General features: G+C 43.0%; 1 protein-coding gene across 3 annotated transcripts in view; it reads left to right on the top strand.

Annotated features, from left to right (window-relative positions):
• Ttc8 (tetratricopeptide repeat domain 8) overlaps window positions 1-12,072 on the top strand; it is a 55,883-nt gene extending 43,811 nt beyond the window's left edge. For 2 of the 3 annotated variants that reach the window (XM_057782447.1, XM_057782449.1), the window contains 5 exons: window positions 3,242-3,381; window positions 4,769-4,943; window positions 5,248-5,370; window positions 7,777-7,860; window positions 10,402-12,072. In XM_057782447.1, coding sequence (XP_057638430.1) covers window positions 3,242-3,381; window positions 4,769-4,943; window positions 5,248-5,370; window positions 7,777-7,860; window positions 10,402-10,518 — 639 coding nt within the window. In that variant the 3' untranslated portion in view covers window positions 10,519-12,072. The remainder of the gene's footprint in view (window positions 1-3,241; window positions 3,382-4,768; window positions 4,944-5,247; window positions 5,371-7,776; window positions 7,861-10,401) is intronic. The other variant, XM_057782448.1, reaches the window with a different exon arrangement.
• The last annotated feature ends 7,912 nt before the right edge of the window (window positions 12,073-19,984 follow it).

Raw genomic sequence — 19,984 nt, 5'->3', positions numbered from 1 at the left:
GGCCAGCCAGTCTAGCTAAACTAATGAGCTCTAGTTTCAGTGAGAAACCCGTTCTTAAAAGAAAATACGGTGAGCAATAGGGGAAGTCACACAGCATTGGCATCCATCTTCCACATGTGCACACACACACAGACAAAGGTGTGCACAAATAATGTCACACACAAGAAAGAAAAAGTGCTCTGGCTGACCATTGGCCCCTTCACTGAGAGAGAACCATGCCTCAGTGCACTTGGTCTTCAAGCACCTGCAGCCTAACCCAACTGGATTGCAGGTCAATGAGTTGCCCTGTCGCAAAATTCAAAGTGGCTGGTAGTTGAAGAGTGACAGCCAAGGTTGACACATGGCCTCCACATGTATGCCCATACATGTACACATGCATCCATACGCATAGTAAAACACGCACATATGCATATAGACACACAAGACCCCTTTTCCATATTTGAACATCTCTGACATTGGGGTGTATCAAACAATATGTAGCATCTTTCCTTGTGTGTAGTTGTATAAAGTAATAGGGTTCATGTACTTTGATCTTATTTAGCACCTCCTCGCTATCTTGTGTCCTCCCTCCTCCTTCCCCGGTCATCTCTACTTTTCTGTTTCAAGTCTGTTGTTTTTTTTTTCTCTTTAGTCTAGATTCCATATATGAGAGAAAACGTACTTGTCTTTCTGAGCCTGGCTTCTCCTTAACATGATGATCTCCAATTCTATCTATTTTCCTGCAAATGACATAACTTTGTCTTCTTGATGGCTGAATAGTATTCCATTGTGTTCGTTTATACCACATTTTCTTTTGCTCCTCGTAGACAAGAAACAGCTGTTGTGTAGTTTTCCTCGTCCACAGCCCCTGTGAAGACCTGGCAATGATTCCAATTAGCCAGCATGGTGAAGATGGTGATTACTTCTGATTGTTGCTTGAAAGCTTTTGTTGACACCTGCTGGTTAAATCCAGAAAGCACAGGCATCAGCTTCCAAAAGCAGGAGCTTGCACGGGAATCGTGAGCAGTGGTGGGGAGCACTCTATGGAGGGAATCATGAGCAGTGGTAGGGAGCACTGTTTGGAGGGAATCGTGAGCAGTGGTGGGGAGCACTGTTTGGAGGGAATCGTGAGCAGTGGTGGGGAGCACTGTTTGGAGGGAATCGTGAGCAGTGGTGGGGAGCACTGTTTGGAGGGAATCGTGAGCAGTGGTGGGGAACTCTGGAGCATTGTAGTGGATCTTAACCCTCTCATCTCAAAGATGAGAAGTAGGTGAGGCTACAGACGTGGGTAATAGCTCGATATGTTCATTGTATACTGTGTGTCTGTCAAGGCTGCTCATTGTATCCCACAAACATATAAAGTTATTAATAAAATTTAAAGAGCAAAGCACCGAGTGCACAGACAGTACACAGATGACCAAGTGAAACGGGGACTTGGAAGAATTTGAGTGTGTATGAAAGAACTTACTTTACAGACTTCTTTCTATGTATAAAGATGCAAATGTGGTCTGGGGTACAAGCCTGGTCACGTGAGTCTTGTACCAAACACTAGTTCTGTGTTTAAAGAAGCAGTGTGTGGTGCTTCTTGCAGTTAGCAGGATCTTTTGGATTTGATTTAAAAAATGGTTCAAATCTAACATTAATAAGAGTCCTCCTGTGGTTAGACCAAGTGTGTGGGTGATAGTGGGTGTCATGTAGCTTGAGAGGCAGAAGAGATCTGTGTGAAGTTGGACATAAAGAAAGCTTTGTAGGGGATAGACTGGTCTTGAGGTAGATGTAAGAGGTGGTACCTTTATTAATAGTATCTGTTGAGCCAGATGTGATCACATCTGCCTGCAGTCCACCTACTCAGGCAGCTAAGGGAGGAGGATAGCTCAAGCTTGGGCTCAAGTCCAGACTGGACAACATGGTAAGAATATGCCTCAAATTTTAGTAAAACTAGTATTATGTCATAGACCTGCTAATTGCCCCATCCTGGAACTCAGGCCACACCCCTCTTGGCTCTGGGACAGAGCTGACAAAATGTGCTGTGATTTTTCCAGCACTTAGAATGAATTCAGTTCCCTCCCTTCCACTTAGAGCTATGAACAAACCCAGCCCCGATCCTTGGACTTAGGACAGCCTTGAATTGTGTACTTTTACCTAGCGCCTCCCTTTCTGTGACCCCTGGAAGGTAGGCCAGGCCAGGGTAGAGCCTGGTGTGGAGCTTGCCCCACCCCATCCCAAGAACCTGCAAGAGGCAGCGACCACCCTTGTCCATGGAGGTCCTTTTCCTTCAGGACCCTCAGGCTGAGCATGGTGGGCATCTCACCTGATGAAGCTCCGTTTTGGGAATTGAAGTTCTCCCTTGATGAAGTCTCTCCAGATGCTCCCCTACTTTGGGGCCTATGGTGACTGTCCCTCATCAAAATGCTTTCTCCCCTAATAAAGGTCATTTTGTGCCCACTTCTTTCTGCAAACCTGATTTCTTTTGTAGGTTGGAACATTTGGAGACATTTATTTGTGATTACTAGTGTTTTACAAATGAATACAGCAACTGCAGAAGGCTCCTTTGGTTTTTTAACCTATGTATGTATTTCTAAACCAGGTCTGGGTGGCTTTCATTTCATTCCTAGATCTGGTCTTTCTTTGGCCTTTTCTTCCTGTTTGGTAGAGCCTGTAGTCAGCCACCGGGCGACTCCTTAAACACGAGGCAATTTGTTTGGGGCATGCCGCTGTTTCTAATCCCCTGATGGCCTCTCAACTTAGTATGGAGTCTGAGGCTCTCCACGTGGCCTCAACAGGTTCTGGCTGCCCATTCTCCAGGCTCACTTGAAAATGTTCCTTCTAAGTGTTTTCCTTTTAGGCCTGTGTGCTTTGGTCTCTCTGCCAAATGAGACTGTCCCCCCGACCCCAAATGCTGGCTCCAACACCTCTCTTCATTTATAGCTCTGTTAGACAGGGCTTCTTCCAAGGTGACTGAGAACAAGCAGCCCCTGCCTCCCTTTCGCTCTCCGCTCACCCTACCCCGTTTCTTTCCATGGCTCATCCTTCCCTGACATTACACTGACTCACTTGTTTGTCTTCCCCACCAGCTGTCATCTCCTTGGGGACGATGACTTCATGTTTTTGTTCATATTTCATCCCTACTGTCTAGAACAGAGTCTGACATATGGCAGGCTCGAAATAAATACTGTTGAATGAACGAACTTAGTCAGAAAAAAAAAGCAGCTTCTTGTCCAGTGTTAATAAAACGTTGCTCTTCTGTCTGGATGGGGACTAGGAAATGAACAATAGTTCCTCTGTGGCAGAGTACTACAAAGAAGTTCTGAAACAAGACAATACTCACGTGGAAGCCATCGCCTGCATCGGAAGCAACCATTTTTATTCTGACCAGCCAGAGATTGCGCTCCGCTTTTACAGGTGGGCGTTACATTGCGTCTGCAGCCAAAGTTGGTGAGACAGTACAGGGATGGAAAGAAAATGTAGAGAAATGCTAGAAAGGCCACGTGTGTATAAGTCTAAGAACTGCGTCTCTTGGCTGCTTCCTGAGGTTAAAGTGGTATTTGGTACTTTGTGGGTGTGCAGGCTGGCATCCTGGAAAGTTTTCATTGTAGCTCCGTGTGAGTTCATGCTAGTTGTCAAGAAACAACAGAGGCTAAAGAGCTTCTTGAAATAGTTATTGCTGCCACTGCCCCTTAATACCACAAAACTAAAGGCAGGGAGACTGGAGCAGGAAGGTTTGCAGGTGCCCTGTGTTTTGAGCCTTAATGAGGACTTAAGACAGGATCGCCTGTTCTGTGAGACATTTTCAGCTTTTCCCAAGTATATTATAGTCTGGTTCTGTTTTGAGCACATACTTATTTTGTCCCTCATGTGGCTTGTAAGCTACACCTTTTGATCATTGCGTTCACTGTTTATCTGTGCATGTCGGGTGGCGGGGGGGTACATGCTGCATGGCCTGCTTGTGAAGACTAGCTCCCTTCGCTTCGGGCTCTCCTCTACTACCCGAGTCCCTGGGATCAAACTCAGGTCATCAGGCTTGGGCACAGGCGCCTTTACCCACCAAGCCATCTCACTGGCCCCTAAAATTCACTTTCACCTGGTGGTTTTAGCCCTTGTAATATACAGGGACGGACCGGCAGCTGACAAGCTTTTCCAAACACATGCTGGAAGCATAAAATAAACAGATGCCGCCCTGCACTTCTGCAGCTGGCTGTCCTCTCCACCCCTAAAGTGGGTCACAGGCTTCTCAAGGGCTGGGCTGGCTTTTCGTTTGTGTGTTTGAGCGCTGTTGGATTAGTGGTGCATAGAAGCAAAGTGGGGCTCTTGAGCTTCCTTGGGACAGCTGAGTGTGGAACACAGAGACCCACCTCCAGTTACACCTCCCGTGGCAGAGGTTCCCTGGAGTGAGCCTGTACCACACCTGTACCACACAATACACGGCAGAATCTAGGGCACTACTGAAGACTTGGTGGTAAGCACGGAGCACACTCCTCAGGGTGGGCCAGGCATCAGGGAATTCCTCGCAGGTACTGAGGCCTCCGAGGTAACATGTATGAACTTATGTGACCACTTCTCCTTTCTTTCTAATAAAGCTTTTGCAGGGAGAAAACTAAACAAAACAAACCACTTTCCCTACCTTGTCCCTGAACACGTGCCCTATGACAAGTTATAAGCATTGTTTAAAACATTTATTGATATGCTTGTGTTAATGTTCACCAGGGATCCTAAAATTATTAAATGAATTGACTTCTAACAACGTTGATAAAGGTAGTCTAACAGCAACTTTGTGCTTCTCTTTGGAAAGACGCCTCTTGCAGATGGGAGTTTATAACTGCCAGCTTTTCAACAACCTGGGGCTGTGCTGCTTCTACGCCCAGCAGTATGATATGACTCTGACCTCGTTTGAGCGTGCCCTTTCCCTGGCGGAAAATGAAGAAGAGGCAGCTGACGTCTGGTACAACCTGGGGCACATTGCTGTGGTATGTTTTGTGTGTGTGTTGTGTGTGTGTCTGTGTGGTGCATGCGTGTGCATGTTTCCTGTTAAGGACAAAGTCACCATATGTTCATGTGAAGAAATTCTCAGACATAATAAATCCAACTGACAGTTTGGAGATTTTCGTCATTTTATATCCTCAAGTTAAATTCATGCACAGAACTCACACTTCCCAGCTGTGATTGGTGCTGGTTTTCTCTATGTAACTGGAGAGATGTATATTCAAAATGAGGGGGGTGTGGTGTGGGGAGCGTGTGGCTTCGTGTGTGCACGTGCACTTTTCCTTTCAGGGGATAGGGGATACAAACCTGGCCCATCAGTGCTTCCGGCTGGCCCTGGTCCACAACAACCACCATGCGGAGGCCTACAACAACCTGGCCGTGCTGGAGATGCGGAAAGGCCACGTTGAACAGGTCAGAGAGCTGCATTTCCTCAGAGGAAAGCTGGGACACTTAGCCATCATTATCTGTTACACTTTTAAAATAGCTCTGGGGCCCAGCAGGCCTGGCTCTTAATCCCAGCTCTGTTGTTACCAGCTGTGTGGCTTTGGGCACGTCACTTCACTTCTCTGCGGCCAAAACTGAACATTTGATTTATGGGAATAACGTACACCTCCATGGTCTTCCCACCTGAAGCACACTGTCTCCCACCTGTGCTGTAGCTGCTCCTGCCAGCACCCTAGCAGCCCCCTTTTGTCCCCCTTTTCTTTTCTCCCCTCTCTGGCACTTCTGCACCCACACTGTTTGGCAATCCTGTCACCCCAGCTCGGTGTGGTCCCTCTTCTCTACCCCATGTTCATCTCTTTCCTGCACACACACACACACACACACACACACACACACACGGTGGGCACTTTACTGACTAAGCCATCGCCCCCACACCCTCCTACAAGGGAGACTACCGAGCGGCTTAATGACAAATGAATAAGGCAGTAGCGCATCCTCCTCTGAGGAACCTAATGGATTTTGTTATAAAACTATCGTTTTATTAGTGCTTTTTAAAAACCCTCCAGTTCCTTCTCTTTCCATTTGGACTAAAGCCCAGGCGTCCTGGCCTGGCCTGTGCAGGCCCTGCATTCTGGTCCCCACCTTGGAGACTACCCGTGTGCTCCTTTCTCACCGGCTTTAGGTGCATGAGCAATCCCACTGCTCTACAGACACACAGGGCTTTGGGCCTTTTCAGTGCTCCAGATCTTGCCGTGACAAGTTTCTTTTCGTCACATGAGCTTTAAGTGTCATCTCGTTGGAAAAACCCAGCATCAGTCTAAGAAAAGCCCTGAGGCCTCGCACATCTTGTGGTGTTTCCTTTTTCTTGTTTTACTAGCTATTGGTATGTAGAGCAGACTGCTGGCTGCTGAAAGCAGGGACCGCGTCTGTTATGTAACTTGTGCGTTCTCAGCACCAGAAACAGCACCTGGCATATGGGAAGTCTAAGTCAGTGTTGCTGAAGGGGCTGGGGACATGGCTCAGTCAGTAAAATGCTTGTCACACTAGCTTGAGAACTTGAGTTCAGATCCCTAGCACCCACTTAAAAAGCCACTGCAGCCTACATCTGTACCTCAGTACTGTGAGGTGTGTGTGTGTCCATATGATTTCAAATGTGTTGAAAAGTTTTATATCCACCCCCATTTTATAGTAAAATCTAGTATCTACTGTCTTATGTAAGTTGGTGTTCTTTTTTCCATTTCAAAAAAAGGTGATAAAAAAAAAAGTGATGCATGAATTTGTTCTCAGGGTCTTTGGGTTGCGGCGGGAGGGGGTTGTTTAGTGGCATCGTATGAACTGTGGTATACGCATTACCATCTCCTGTTATGCAAAATATGGTCTGTGCAAAACATGATCGTGTGAAATGTAGCCTGTTTCATGTTTTGAGTACTTTTGTTGGCTAGTCCATACCAACCTGACACAAAGGAGAGGCACTGAAAAGGAGGGAGCCTCAGTTGAGAAAATGCCTCCATAAAAATCAAGCCGTAGGGCATTTTCTTAATTAGTGGTTGATATGGGAAGGCCCAGCCCATGGTGGGTGGTGCCATCCCTGGGCTGGTGGTCCTGGATTCTATAAGAAAGCCATGAGAAGCAAGCTCGTAAGCAACACCCCTCCAAGGCCTCTGCATCCGCTCCTGCCTCCAGGTTCCTGCCCTGTTTGAGTTCCTGTCCTAGCTTCCTTCCGTAGTGGACTGCAATGCAGAAGTGTGAGCCAAATAAGCCCTCCCTCCCCAGCTCGCTCTGGGTCATGGCGTTTTGTCACGACAGTAGGAACCCTGACTGGGACAGTACTTTAGAGAAAGCTTACCACCTCCTGCTGCTTTCACTTAGCGGACTGATCAGCAGGGTCGTGAATGTTGGCTCCATCTCATCCAACACACAACTTTGGACTTTGAAATGACTGTGAAATATATTGATGTCAAGTTGTTATGAGGGAACAGACTGTTAAAGCCGCCTAAGTTGATCTCCAACGAAAAAGCTTAAATCAAGAAGACCTCTTTTTTTTAAGCTTTGAGAAGATCGTATTTCAAATGATGTTAGCATACTGAAATGCAAACTTTATGAGGCAGCGGTTCTCAAATAACTTACATCTACCCTATTCAATTCTCTTATTTCCTCTTTTGAAGTATGGATCACTAACATAATTTTGCCAGGCTGTCCAGAGTAAGCTATATTTTGTTACATCATTGCACTTCCTGAGGAATGTCATTTGTATTTTCCATGGGATTGTTTTAAGTTCCTGTCCCAGGTAAGTTTTGTTTTAACCTAAAGAAGTCATAGCTGTAGTCTAACATGTGTTTCTATGGCTGCCTTCTCCTCGTTTCTTCCCCACAGGCAAGAGCGCTCTTACAGACGGCATCCTCTTTAGCACCCCATATGTATGAGCCACATTTTAATTTTGCAACCATCTCTGATAAGGTATTTTCTTCCTTTATTAATTTATCATCTGACACATTCTTGATCTTTCTTGGTTTAAAAAAATACACATTGAATACATTTTAAACCTTATCTTTCTGAACAGAAGGTTGATTATTTTCAATCTGAAAGAAATGACTTTTTAAAATTTTTTATCACAAATATCTTCACTTCAGGAGATTATGTAATAAACTTTATCACTGGGTATTGACTAAAACACCACTATAAATTGCAGAAGAAATCTCTTACATTTTGAAATACCACATTTAATCACTAAAGAACACTTGTTAGATAATTCCTGGCCCAAAAAGGATTTATAATAGACTTTTACAGCAAAGGAATCCTGCCCATTATCGGCAGATCATATTTCCACCACACCTTTCTCAGGATTGCTGTGAATTAAGGCTGGTAGTGAATGCTGTTTCGTTATGAGCAATACGGGAGGAAGGTAGCTGTTAATATTCTGTTGCCAATCAGTTAATATCCAGAAGTCAACAGAAAGAGTGAGCTGTTTTCATAAAACACAGATGAGTAAGCCAGGGCACCAAAGCATCTCAGCATTTTTACCCTTGAAAAGTAAGTCTGTCTTGAGGATTAAGAAACAGTTCAAAATGTTTGTAATATAAGTACAGGGTTTTATTTACTAAAGACATAAGCACTGTATCTTTATAACATAATCACGAAATTATCCATGTGTCTGTTTTGAAAATAGAAAAAGCTCTCACTCATATTACAGTTTGGGGAACAACTAGTAGATACCAGCTTCTGTTGCGGCCGCTTTACTTACCTTCTTGAATTCTCTGCAAAACCCCATCAAGGTTTCTTTGCTGAGCCTGTCTGTTCTAGGCCCTGTTGTCAGCATAGAAGACATAGCAAAAAATGAAGCAGATGAAAACGTCTGCTTCTTGATGCTTGCATTTTCATGGAACCTGAGGCTCACAGAGGTTACAAGGCATCCATAGGACTGGGTGTGGAGGCTGTAAAACACTGGGTGGAGGAAGCTAAGGCAGGAGGGTCCCTAGTTCAAGGTTAGACCAACAAGATCCAGTCACAATAAAACCCAAACAGCAGGGGTCTTCGGGGGATGAGTCAGTGATTAAGAGCACTTGATGCTCTTCCAAAGGACAAGAATTTGGTTCCTAGCACCCACGGCAGGCAGCTCACAAAAGCCTGCAACTCCAGCTCCTGGAGATTCTGCATCTCTGGCTTTGGCAGCACCTGCACACACCTCCACATACCCACATGCACTCACACCTATACATAATTAAAAATGATAAAAAAAATAAACCTGAAGCAAAACAAAGACGCACCCTAAAGCCACCTAGCAGCGTGAGATTCCAAACGGAAGCCCAGCTCCTTTGATGCCCTTCAGTCTTGCACTGTGCCATGCTGCCACTTAGTTAAAGGCACAGACACTTTCTTATAGGAAGACCAGCTCGCCTGAGGATCAGTGTGCCTTTATGATTCTTAGCTCAAAGAATTCTTAATTCTTATAAGATAGTTCAGAAAAATATTATAAAATCTGAGTAATGTTGGCAATGTTTTGATATATTATAAAATAATAATGTTGACAATGTTATGATTTTAAAAGGAAACCATTTAAATATAAAATACATACTATATATATGTTATTAAAAATCTATCAGAGTTGAATCATCTAGATTTTTTTGTGCACATACTAAAAATTTTCTGTCTTTTTAGAAGTACATACATGAATGAAGGCAGATTATTTTTCTTTGGTACTGGACGTAAGCAGAGTTCATTTAACATTAGAGATACCCTTTATAAACGTAAAAACCAGTATCTTCCCTGCATTGTTGTGTTTAGTATCACTTAGAACCCCTCAGAACATAATTTATATCTTTTAAAAACAATTTTATTTTATGTGCATTGGTATGAGGGTATCAGATCTCCTAGAACTTGAGTTACAGACAGTTGTGAGCTGCCATGTAGGTGCTGGGAATTGAACCCAGATCCTCTGGAAGGGCGGCCAGTGCTCTTATCTGCTGTGCCATATCTCCAGTTACCCCCACCCTGTCTTTTTTTTTTTTCTTTATCTTTTTTGGAACAGGGTTTCTCTGTGTAGCCCTAACTGTCCTGGAACTCTCTCTGTAGATGAGGCTGGCCTTGAGCTCACAGAGATCTTCCTGTCTTTGCCTCCTGAGTGCTGGGATTAAAGCTGTGTGCTACCAGTGCCTGGCTTTTATATCTTAAGTTAATATATTTTATTTAAATTTTCTGCCTAAGAGATACTATGCTAATCAAATGTCTCTGTTGGATGTTTCATTTATTATAGCTATATAGGCCTGAGTCTCCGCAAATGCCCTTTTATACTTAGCAACAGAGAGAGAAAACACGCATTTCTGATTCATAACTAAACAACTATAATGAAGCATATGTTACTTATATAATTTTATTTACCTCATTATTTATGATGGATTTAAAATTTAGATAATTCTAAACTGAATAATTTACTTTTGAGAACTCTTGGCATCTTTCCAATACGTAGATCTTATTCTGTTCCTGATCTGGTATTTCCTACAGATTGGAGATCTTCAGAGAAGCTATGTTGCAGCTCAGAAGTCTGAAGCAGCATTTCCAGAGCACGTGGACACACAGCACTTAATCAAGCAGTTAAAGCAGCACTTTGCTATGATCTGATCAGTCCTCGGACCAAATATGTCTCCACGAAGGGCCAGTGCACAGGAGAGAACAATGTACTATACACATTTGTAGCCATAATGTCATGCAGACCTAAGAAGGTAGCATAGAAGACCGTAAACCAAGCCTGGCGGTGGTAGCGCACATCCTTAATCCCAGCTCTCGGGAGTCAGAGGCAGGTGGATCTCTGAATTCTAGGCCAGCCTGGTCTACAGAGTGAGTTCCAGGGAAGCCAGAGAAACCCTGTTTTCAAACAAACAAAAATACTGTAAACCAGAACCTACCTTAAGAAGTTTGTTGTTTTATAAGGTAATATTTTAAGAGAAAGATTTAAGTATTTCCTAGTTTTGCTTTTCAATTAAAAAAATTCATTGTTAGATACAGACCCTTTCAAACAATTATGTCATGTATGTGGGGTGCACGTCAGCCACATACTCCTCACCCCATTGTTCCCTTTGTCCTCCACCCAGTGTCACAGCCACTTTCATGTCATCTGTACGTCTAGTAGTTTAAGTTTCTAAGTAAAATCTAGAGGCCACACTTTAGAGAAAACAAAATATTTGTTTCTCTGAAACTGACTCAACTTGTGTATATAAAAACATTTTTTTCACTTTGCATGAGTTTTTATTTCATTTATCTCTGATGATACAAATTAGTTTTAGAAGCCCATTAATCTTATATATCAAACTGTTATCTTAAGTTTACTTGAAATGATGCACTACTAGTATTTAGCTAATGTGTGCCCCAGATGCCCAGCAGCTCACAGCTTGACAAAAGTTAACTCAAAACAAGTTATGAGTTATGGACAAACTTTTTCTCCCTCCCTCCGTTCCTTCCTCCCTCCTTACCTCCCTCCCTCCCTCCCTCCTTCTCCATTTCTTTCTCTCTCTCTCTCTCTCTCTCTCTCTTATATATGTATATGTGCATATATACGTGTGTGTATGTATATATAGATGTTTAGAAGAAATAACATGTGTAAATTGGTACCACACAGTGATTTCTTAGCTGAAACTCTAGAATCATAAAATAAAAAAAAAAAAAAAGAAAAACATTCATAAATTTGAATTCTTGGACCTTTAAGCCTATCATGCTTCCAAAGGCATTACTGAGTATAGAAAAATAAACCATTGACTGGGAGGAAATATTCTTAAGGGCAGTATGTAGTTTATAAATGACTTTCATTGAGAATGAAATTCAAAAGACGTAAAAAGGCTGGAGATGATGGTGCATGCCAGTAAACACTGAGGAGGTAGGGGCAGTTTGAGGCCAGCCTGAGCTACACAGCATATAGCTATCTCAACCATAAAATAAATGGAAACCTTACCAGAAATGACATATAATATGTGGCAAATGTCCACACAAAAAGATGCTCATCTCAACCAGGATTTATCCCTACTGTTTGAACTGGCTTTTTGGAATCCATTTGGAGGGATACCTTACTCAGTCTAGATATAGTGGGGAGGGCCTTGGTCCTGCCTCAAAGTAATGTGATAGACTTTGTTGACTCCCAAAGGGAAGTCTTACCCTCTCTGAAGAGTAGATGGAGGAGGGAGAGTTGAGTGTAGGTGGAAGGTGGAGGGAGCGAGAGGAGGGGGAGGGAGTGGGAACTGGGATTCATATGTAAAAAGAGAAAAGATAGTTTTTTAAAAAAATAATTAATAAAGGAAAAGATGCTCATATCATTAGTCATGAAGAAAATATAATTAAAACTAAATTAGAATAGCTGAAACTTAAGAAATGGATAAGACTGAGTTCTGGTTATCATATAAACAGTTGGAACTTTAAAATGTTCACTTAATCTGGCAGTCCTTATTCCTACTTAAAAAAAAAGAAAAAAGAAAAGAATAATAAAATGTTCACTTAACAGACTTGGGTGTGAATGTTCATAGCAACTATATTTGTAATAACCCCAAACTGGTAACAACCCAAATGCCTATTAACAGGTCAGGGGATAAACTGATACAGCCATACAGTGGAATACTATTTGGCTTTAAGAAGGAACGAATTGTTGCTAAAGCACATTAACATGAATGAATATCAGAGAATTCCGTTGTCTTAGTTAGGGTTTCTGTTGATGTGAAGAGACACCATGACCATGGCAACTCTTACAAAGGGAAACATTTAATTGAGCTGGGCTTCCATTTTCAGAGGTTTAGTTCATTATGATAATGGTGTGACATGGTGGTGTGCAGGCAGACATCTGTGGTGCTCAGAGAAGGAGCTCAGCATTCTACATTTTGACCTACAGGTAACAGGAAGTGGTCTGAAAAACTGAGCATGGCTTGAGCATATATGAGACCTCAAAACCTGTCCCACAATGACACACTTCCTCCAACGAGGCCATACCCACTCCAACAAAGCCACACCTCCTAATAGTGCCACTCCCTATGAGTTTATGTGGGCCAATTACATTCAAACCACATAAGCTTGGAGCAAAAAACAAACAAACAAAACCCAAACAAGAAAGAGAGCATGCGCTGGCGCTCCCCCTTATGTAAAGTTCCAGAAAGTGCATCCTAATGACTGTTGCCTACAGGGAGACACGTGAAAAAACCTTGTGATGGACATATTTATTGCCTTGATGGTGGTAACAGCTTTATCAATATATACATACATATATCAATCTTACCATATTGTATACTTTATGAATGTATGTATAAAATTTACAAATATATATTTACATACACTTTATTGTAGGTCAATTATGTCTCATTAAAATTGCTTTAGTTTTTCAAGGAAATTGTGCCCTTACCAAAAGTCAGCTTTAGTATATGCAGATTATCCTTAAATAGATATGCTTAAAAATTCTTCAGCTATTTAGACTGGAGAACCCGAGTTTTGTTCCTAGTACCCACATCAGAAGCTTCCACCTGCTCATAACTCAGCTCCAGGCAACACAACACCCTCTTCTGGCCTTTGCCAACACTCCCAATGGTACACACAGAGGCATGTATACACATTTTCAAAAAGTGTTCAGGTCTGCAAGTTAACTGACATGGCATGGTGTTTTTATAGGCACTGAGTTATCAGAAGTTATAGTTGCCTGTAAATGCTGCTTACGTGAAGATACATTGATACCATATGGGGGAAGTCTTTGGATGAAGCGTCCTGCCTTGGAGAGTCACTGGGATTTTGACAAGGGAGGAGAAAGGTGAGATATGGCAGGAGGAGTTATAGAGAGGTGTTCTAGGCCCGGCTAATGGGTGGACATGTTTAGCAGTCACTCAGATATGGCTCTGTGGGAACTGAATAGCAGGAGTGGGCTGGTCATGAGTTCACTCTGTGACCCATGCAAGAACCGGGAAGCAGAGGGGTTGGAGTTTTATTCAGAGTTGGGAGGAAGCAAGCAGTTTGTATGAGCTGATCTGTTGATGCAATTTAAAATCAAGAAGGAGTTGAGAAGTGAGATGGCTCTGCTGGTTAAGCTCTCTGCTGCAGAGCCTGAAGACCCGAGCTTCATCCTTGGGACCTATGTGGGGGTGAAGAGAGAGCTGACTCTTGTAAGTTATCTTCTGATCTCCACAGCAGGGGATACACACACACAGAGACACACACACACGAGAGAGAGAGAGAGAGAGAGAGAGAGAGAGAGAGAGAGAGAGAGACTAATAAATGCAAAACTATCAAACCAAGTGGAAGAATTCAAAGTCAGATATAAATTCTAAACCAAGTTTTCTAGGAAGAGTGTGAAAATGAATCTATATATCAGATAATAAAATAAAATGTAACCACATAGCATATGTTACTGATCAGATAATTCACCCCACATTTCTGCTTTGTTACACCCTTTTCTCTCTTCCCATCTGGCTAAAAAGCCTAAGAACTTCGCTTGGATAGTCACAGCTTATGCAGAGAGCCCTGCCTCTCACAGATGGCGCCTCATTAATTACAGCTTGCACCAAGCAGTTTTCTCAACAAGATTGTTGTCTGTCTACACATGCAGGGCGACTTGTCATGCAGTGTTTCTGTATTTCATTGGGAATTGTGGAGAAAGAAAATACTAATATTTACTCCTACAGTGTTTGTTAAAATATTCGAAGTAAATGTGCAGGGCTGTGGTCATTCTGACAAGTGTGGAAGTCGAGAACCGCTTTGCTAAATGGTTCCTAAAAGCACTTTTGCCTCTAAATCCCTTGAGTCACCATTGAAGCTCCCTTAAGAAGTAGAGATAACCCAAGTGTCCCTGTAGCTGTTAAAGAACCTATCTATCAATACAACTACAATGAGAAGCTTCCTGTACAAGTCCAACACAGGCCTCGGGTTCCTGAAAATAGGGCTTTAAGCTAAAGACTCCAGTCCATCCTTTGGGTCCTTTGTAAGAAATGTGTAGAGAAAGAACATCGTAATAGTGTTTAACAGGTGTTATGCACCTGTTGCTTGTAATGTCACAACTCTACTAGTTATCTGTTTAGTTCCCAGGTTAAAGTTGTATTTATTAAACTATCCAGGTCTCCCTAGACCTGTGCTTGGAAACATTCTTACTCAGCCATACTGACCATCTCTTAGGCGTACTACATGCAGTAAGGCAGTGGGCCTTACGCATGTGCATCAGTTTGCAAAGGAAGTAGATGATGCTGGTGGTCTGCCATAGAAATGGACTATGTTCCTTAATTCCTCTTTCTGACTCTCCTAACTTTAAAGTGGGCTTGTTTTTATCTGATTGTCCCTGACAGAATTCCAAGCAGAAAAAAAAGTCCCTCAAGGCTCTTTGAGTGCAAAGAACTCATGTTCTTAGTACTGTTCTCTGATCATGACAAGGCTTCCTAGGATTATATCCTTGAAGCTCATTAAAAAGCATCTCTCTAAAGTCTCCAGTGACCTTCACTAGCAGGAGCAGGTGAGGACAGAGCTGGGAAAAAGCTGAGGCATGCAGGTCACCATCCCAAGACTCCACTCTATGCATGGAATTTGAAACTAAAGCTTTCTCTGTTTAAAATAACATGTGAATCTTGCAATTAACTCCCAAAGAAATGTGTATTTTTTTTAACATAAAACCTGTTTCCCATATCCTCATATATGGCAGCTGCTCTGGGACAGGGGCCAATGTTTTAGCTGGTGTTTTCCCAGTGGTGTCCATGTGTTTCAGCTGTAGCCAGAAGAAACAAGTTCTGATCTCCCTCTACCCCATGGACTTCCCTACCTGCCTTTGCCCTTGCACAGGTGTGGGGCTTCAACTTGACATGAGGAAGCCATTTTGAGTTATAAGAACCATGACCATGCCGAGTGACTCTGACTAGCTTTCCCCAGAATCTATAAATAGTCTGAAGAGTTTTATGACCAAGATTCTAGACCCATCAGCACCAGGAATGTGTCCTGTGTCCTTGGTATTAGCCGGAGCTAAACCAGCTCCAACTTGGCTTGGATGTATCTTCCCCCTTCTTCTTGGCTTGGATTCTATCTTCCCCCTTCTTCTGATCCAGTTTGTGAGTACTCACCTGTTTTGCTTCAAGATACATTTCTTTACCTAAGTGCCCAATAAATTATACTCTGTGCAATCCCGGGTTTGTCTGCCTCTTTCTTTGGCTTTGTTGCATCGTGAAGCTGGTTCTCTCACATGGGAACCAGCTTTTGCTTGAACACCAGGGCCCAGATTCCTACCCTGGCACCACCAAGCAGCACCTTCTGTTCTGTTTCCTTACCAAAATTTGCCCAGTCTGCTTCCTTCCATAATGACTGCCAACTCACTGTCTAATCATGATAGTTTTGCTTCTTCCTTTCAAGTAAAAGACTTTGGTGTTTTCATGTAAGATCCTAGGTGCCATGACAGACTTATAGGAAAGAGGTCTGGGAACAAGATACTATGCGTCATGCCACCCCTATATATAGCATTCCTTGTAAAGATACAACTCTAGGTAAATCTAGTCTTAAAGTCTTTCTACCATGGCAGAAAGTTGTAGAACCTGTCTTGGTTTTTTTGTTTGTTTGGTATTTTTGTTGTTGGATTTTTTGTTTTATTTTGCTTTTTGTCAGAATGATACAAGGTACAGTTATCTGATAGAAGAGACTCCAGTTAATAAAATACCTCCATCAGATTGCCTGAAGGCAAGTCTGTAGTCATTTTCTTCATTAATGATTGATGTAGGAAGGCCCCGCCCTACACCACTGCGGGCGGGGCCACCCCTGGGCAGATGGGCTGAGAAAGCAGTCTGAGCAAGCGGTGAGGAACAGGCCAATAAACAGCACTCCTCCATGGCCGCTGCTTCAGTTCCTGTCTCCAGGTTTCCGCCTTGATCTCCTGCCCTGACTTCCTTTCCTGATGGACCGTGATGTGAAACTGTAAGCTGAAATAAACACTTTCCTCCCCCAATTCTTTCAGTCATGACATCTTTATCACAACAATGGAAACCGAACTACGACAGAATCTAATTCTAAGTAACTATTCCAAGCTCTCACCATGGCGCTGCTTAGTGCTGTACTCGGGTGCGGCTTTAACTTTTAAGTCTGTGGGTGGGGTGGGGATGGAGTGGGGTGGGGATGAAGAGGAAGAAAGGTTGACCTAAGCCTGTATTGGTCTCCAGGCTCCTGGGAGTCGAAAAGAGAGTGTCTATACTTGGGTTACCCTTTGAGTGAGGCCATTGAGAATTGAGGCTGTTTCTAGTATAGCCTGCTGAAACTCGCAGGATCCTCTCTCCGTAAGTAAAAGTGTTAATTACATTTTCAAAGCTGTAAACTCAACACAGTGTTTTTGGAAGGCGGTGGGAGGATGAGTAAGTGTTTGGAGACACTTTCTACGCTGGCTTAGCTCCCACATCTATTGCTGCCCACGTGGTGCCAGGCAGATGACACCTTTCAGGGTGTGTGTGTGTGTGTGTGTGTGTGTGTGTGTGTGTACCTTGGGTAGGTGTGGGTGGTGGAGAGAATCATTTTCCTTCTTTTGAAATTAGGTGTTTATCTGGAGATAAACTGAAGGTCGCTCCGTAAATACCACTCAGGAAAATTAAAATCTCTTCTCCGCTTTAATATGGGGATAATTGATATTCATGTGATTAAACTTGTGTATCAGTCTGCCATCTGGAGCAGACATGTATGTGGAAGTGAGGCAGCCCCTGACTCCAATGCATGCTTTTCCAGCATGTCCCTATTCCTTCCCTCTGGCCACAGCTAATGGGGACAGCAAAGTCACTGGCTGCACAACACTAATCTCATTCTGTCACAGGGTGGTGTGTGCTAGGGCTGCATGACAGAGTTAAGTAGCTGACCCCAGAGAAGAGTCAGAGAACATTTCTATCAGTGTCTGCCCTGACTGGACCTTATGTAAGTCCTTGCAGTGCCAGAATAGTGCCTTTTCTTGTTATGTAAGAGGCATACTCAGTTGAAGGCTAAATTTGCTATTGATACCCTTGCCCTATATTGTTCAAGACCCTTCAACATTGCATTTACCTTGTGTGCTAATTAGTCTGTTTTCATTTATTTTGGTTTTTTGTTCGCTTGATACAAGCTGGGAAGAGGGAGCCTCAGTTAAAAATGTCTTCATCCAATTGGCCTCTAGATGTGTTTTTATGATTAAGTGATTGGTATGGAAAGCCTAGTCACTGTTGGTGATGCCACTCTTGGGCAAATGGTCCTGGGTGGTATAAGAAAGCAAGCCAAACAATCCATGGCGAGAAAGTAAAGTGTTCCTCTGTGGCTTTTGCTCAGGACCGGCCCCGTGTTCCTGCCCTCCTTGAGTTCCTGCCTTGGCTTCCCTTATGGTGGAGGCTGTGATGGAGATGTGTAACTTAAAATAAACTTCTCCGTTTTGCTTTGGTCATGGTGTTTTACCACAGCAAGAGAAATCAAACTGAGATGTCATGTTACATGCCCAGTAATTTAATTTCACCTTATTTGTGTCTTTCAAAACACTCATTTGTTGTTATTATTATTGGTATTATTGGTGCTTATTTACAGTTACCAAGTGAGTGCTAATTTGATCACTGGCTTTCTTCATATTAGTAACATCTGGCTATGGATTTTCCACTCTTACCTGCTATATGCCTCAGACAACTATTTGCATATTATTTGTAAGAGAGCCATTGGGCTTTGTTTTGTGTGACATATAACACTTTATTCTGTTTATTATTCAATAAACCTGTGGCCTTACTACTTTTTGTCCATTACACCTATGCAAGCCTACAACATCATAGCATATATATCATCGTAAAGGATACTGACTTGTGCATTACATAAAATTGCATGTGTCTACATGTAAAACATTCAGCTTGGCACTTTGCTATCAGCATGAGTTGAAACATCTGATTCCTTCTCTTCTCCCTGTCCTCAGAATGGTTTAAGCCTTTAATAAGCTTCCATTCTATAGTGCCATGATACCATAGACTCCTAAATGGTATCTTCTTGACTTAGCATCATTTTATTTGGGGAGTTCACAGTTCTGGAAGCAAGAATCTGGATGTCATCCGCAGGAATGGACTCCCTCCGAAGGCTCTCAGGAATATTCCTTTCCCCTCTGTTCCTGGCTCACGAACTGTCTTATCTTCTCTGACCTGGCTGCCTCTGCCTCTGCCTTTGTCATCACCCGATCACCTCCCCTCTGGGATCTATATATCCTGTCCTTTGTTTCTAAGAACCCCAGTCATAGATGTGATTTGGATATGGTTTCATTGTGGCTCCCGAACATCTATGCACTGGAAGCATGGTTTCTAGTGTGGTGGGCCTGACGGCGTGGAGACCAGCACAGGTTTAAGTCAGTGGGGTTAATGCTGGCCTTATGGACCCACTTAGCTCTCTCAAGAGTGCTGTTGTTATAGAGAAGTCTGACCCTTGCGTCCTTCTTATCGCCTGTCTTGCCTGTGATTTCTCTCACTTGCACGTGTGCCCACCATGAGGCTGTCTGCCATGCTGTGAGGCAGCCACATTGCTCTCACCAGAGGCCCAATAAGTGAGGTCTCCAAAATCACAAGCTAAATCAGCCTCTTTTCTTTATAAATATTTTAGATATTTGGTTATAGGAACGGAAAATAGACGCTTACACAGGATACATCGTAGAACAATATAACATCCTCTTAACTATATATCCTCAGGGACCCTGTGTCCAAATAACAGCATACACTGAAGTTTCAGGGAGAGACGAGGACTAGAGGAAGCTATTTGCCCAGTCCAGTACAGGGAAGTAGTGCTTGGTCTATTGAAGGAAGCCTGCCACTCCCATCATTTCTACTGAGGTCGGTAATTCCTGGAGAACAGCTTTCAAGTATTGGGAAAACAAGTTCTTTGTAAATGGCATAGGGAGAATATTGCTCTTTCAAAAGCAGGCCCTGATGGGGGAAAGAGACTGAAGATTATAGCTGTAAGCCCTGAAGGGTTTAGGAAAAAAAAGAACTCAGAGCAGTGATTCTCAAATTATAAGTCATGACCCCTTGGGGGGGTAGTCACATATCAAATAACTTGAATATTGGATATTTACATTATGATTCATAGCAGTAGCAAAATTATAGCTATGAAGTAACAACAAAATAATTTTATGGTTGGG

The sequence above is a fragment of the Chionomys nivalis genome, chromosome 10 (assembly GCF_950005125.1).
Source record: "Chionomys nivalis chromosome 10, mChiNiv1.1, whole genome shotgun sequence".
NCBI classification, from domain to species: Eukaryota; Metazoa; Chordata; class Mammalia; order Rodentia; family Cricetidae; genus Chionomys; species Chionomys nivalis.
The sequence above is the reverse complement of the archived record's forward strand: the minus strand, read 5'-3'. Positions and strand labels throughout refer to the sequence as shown.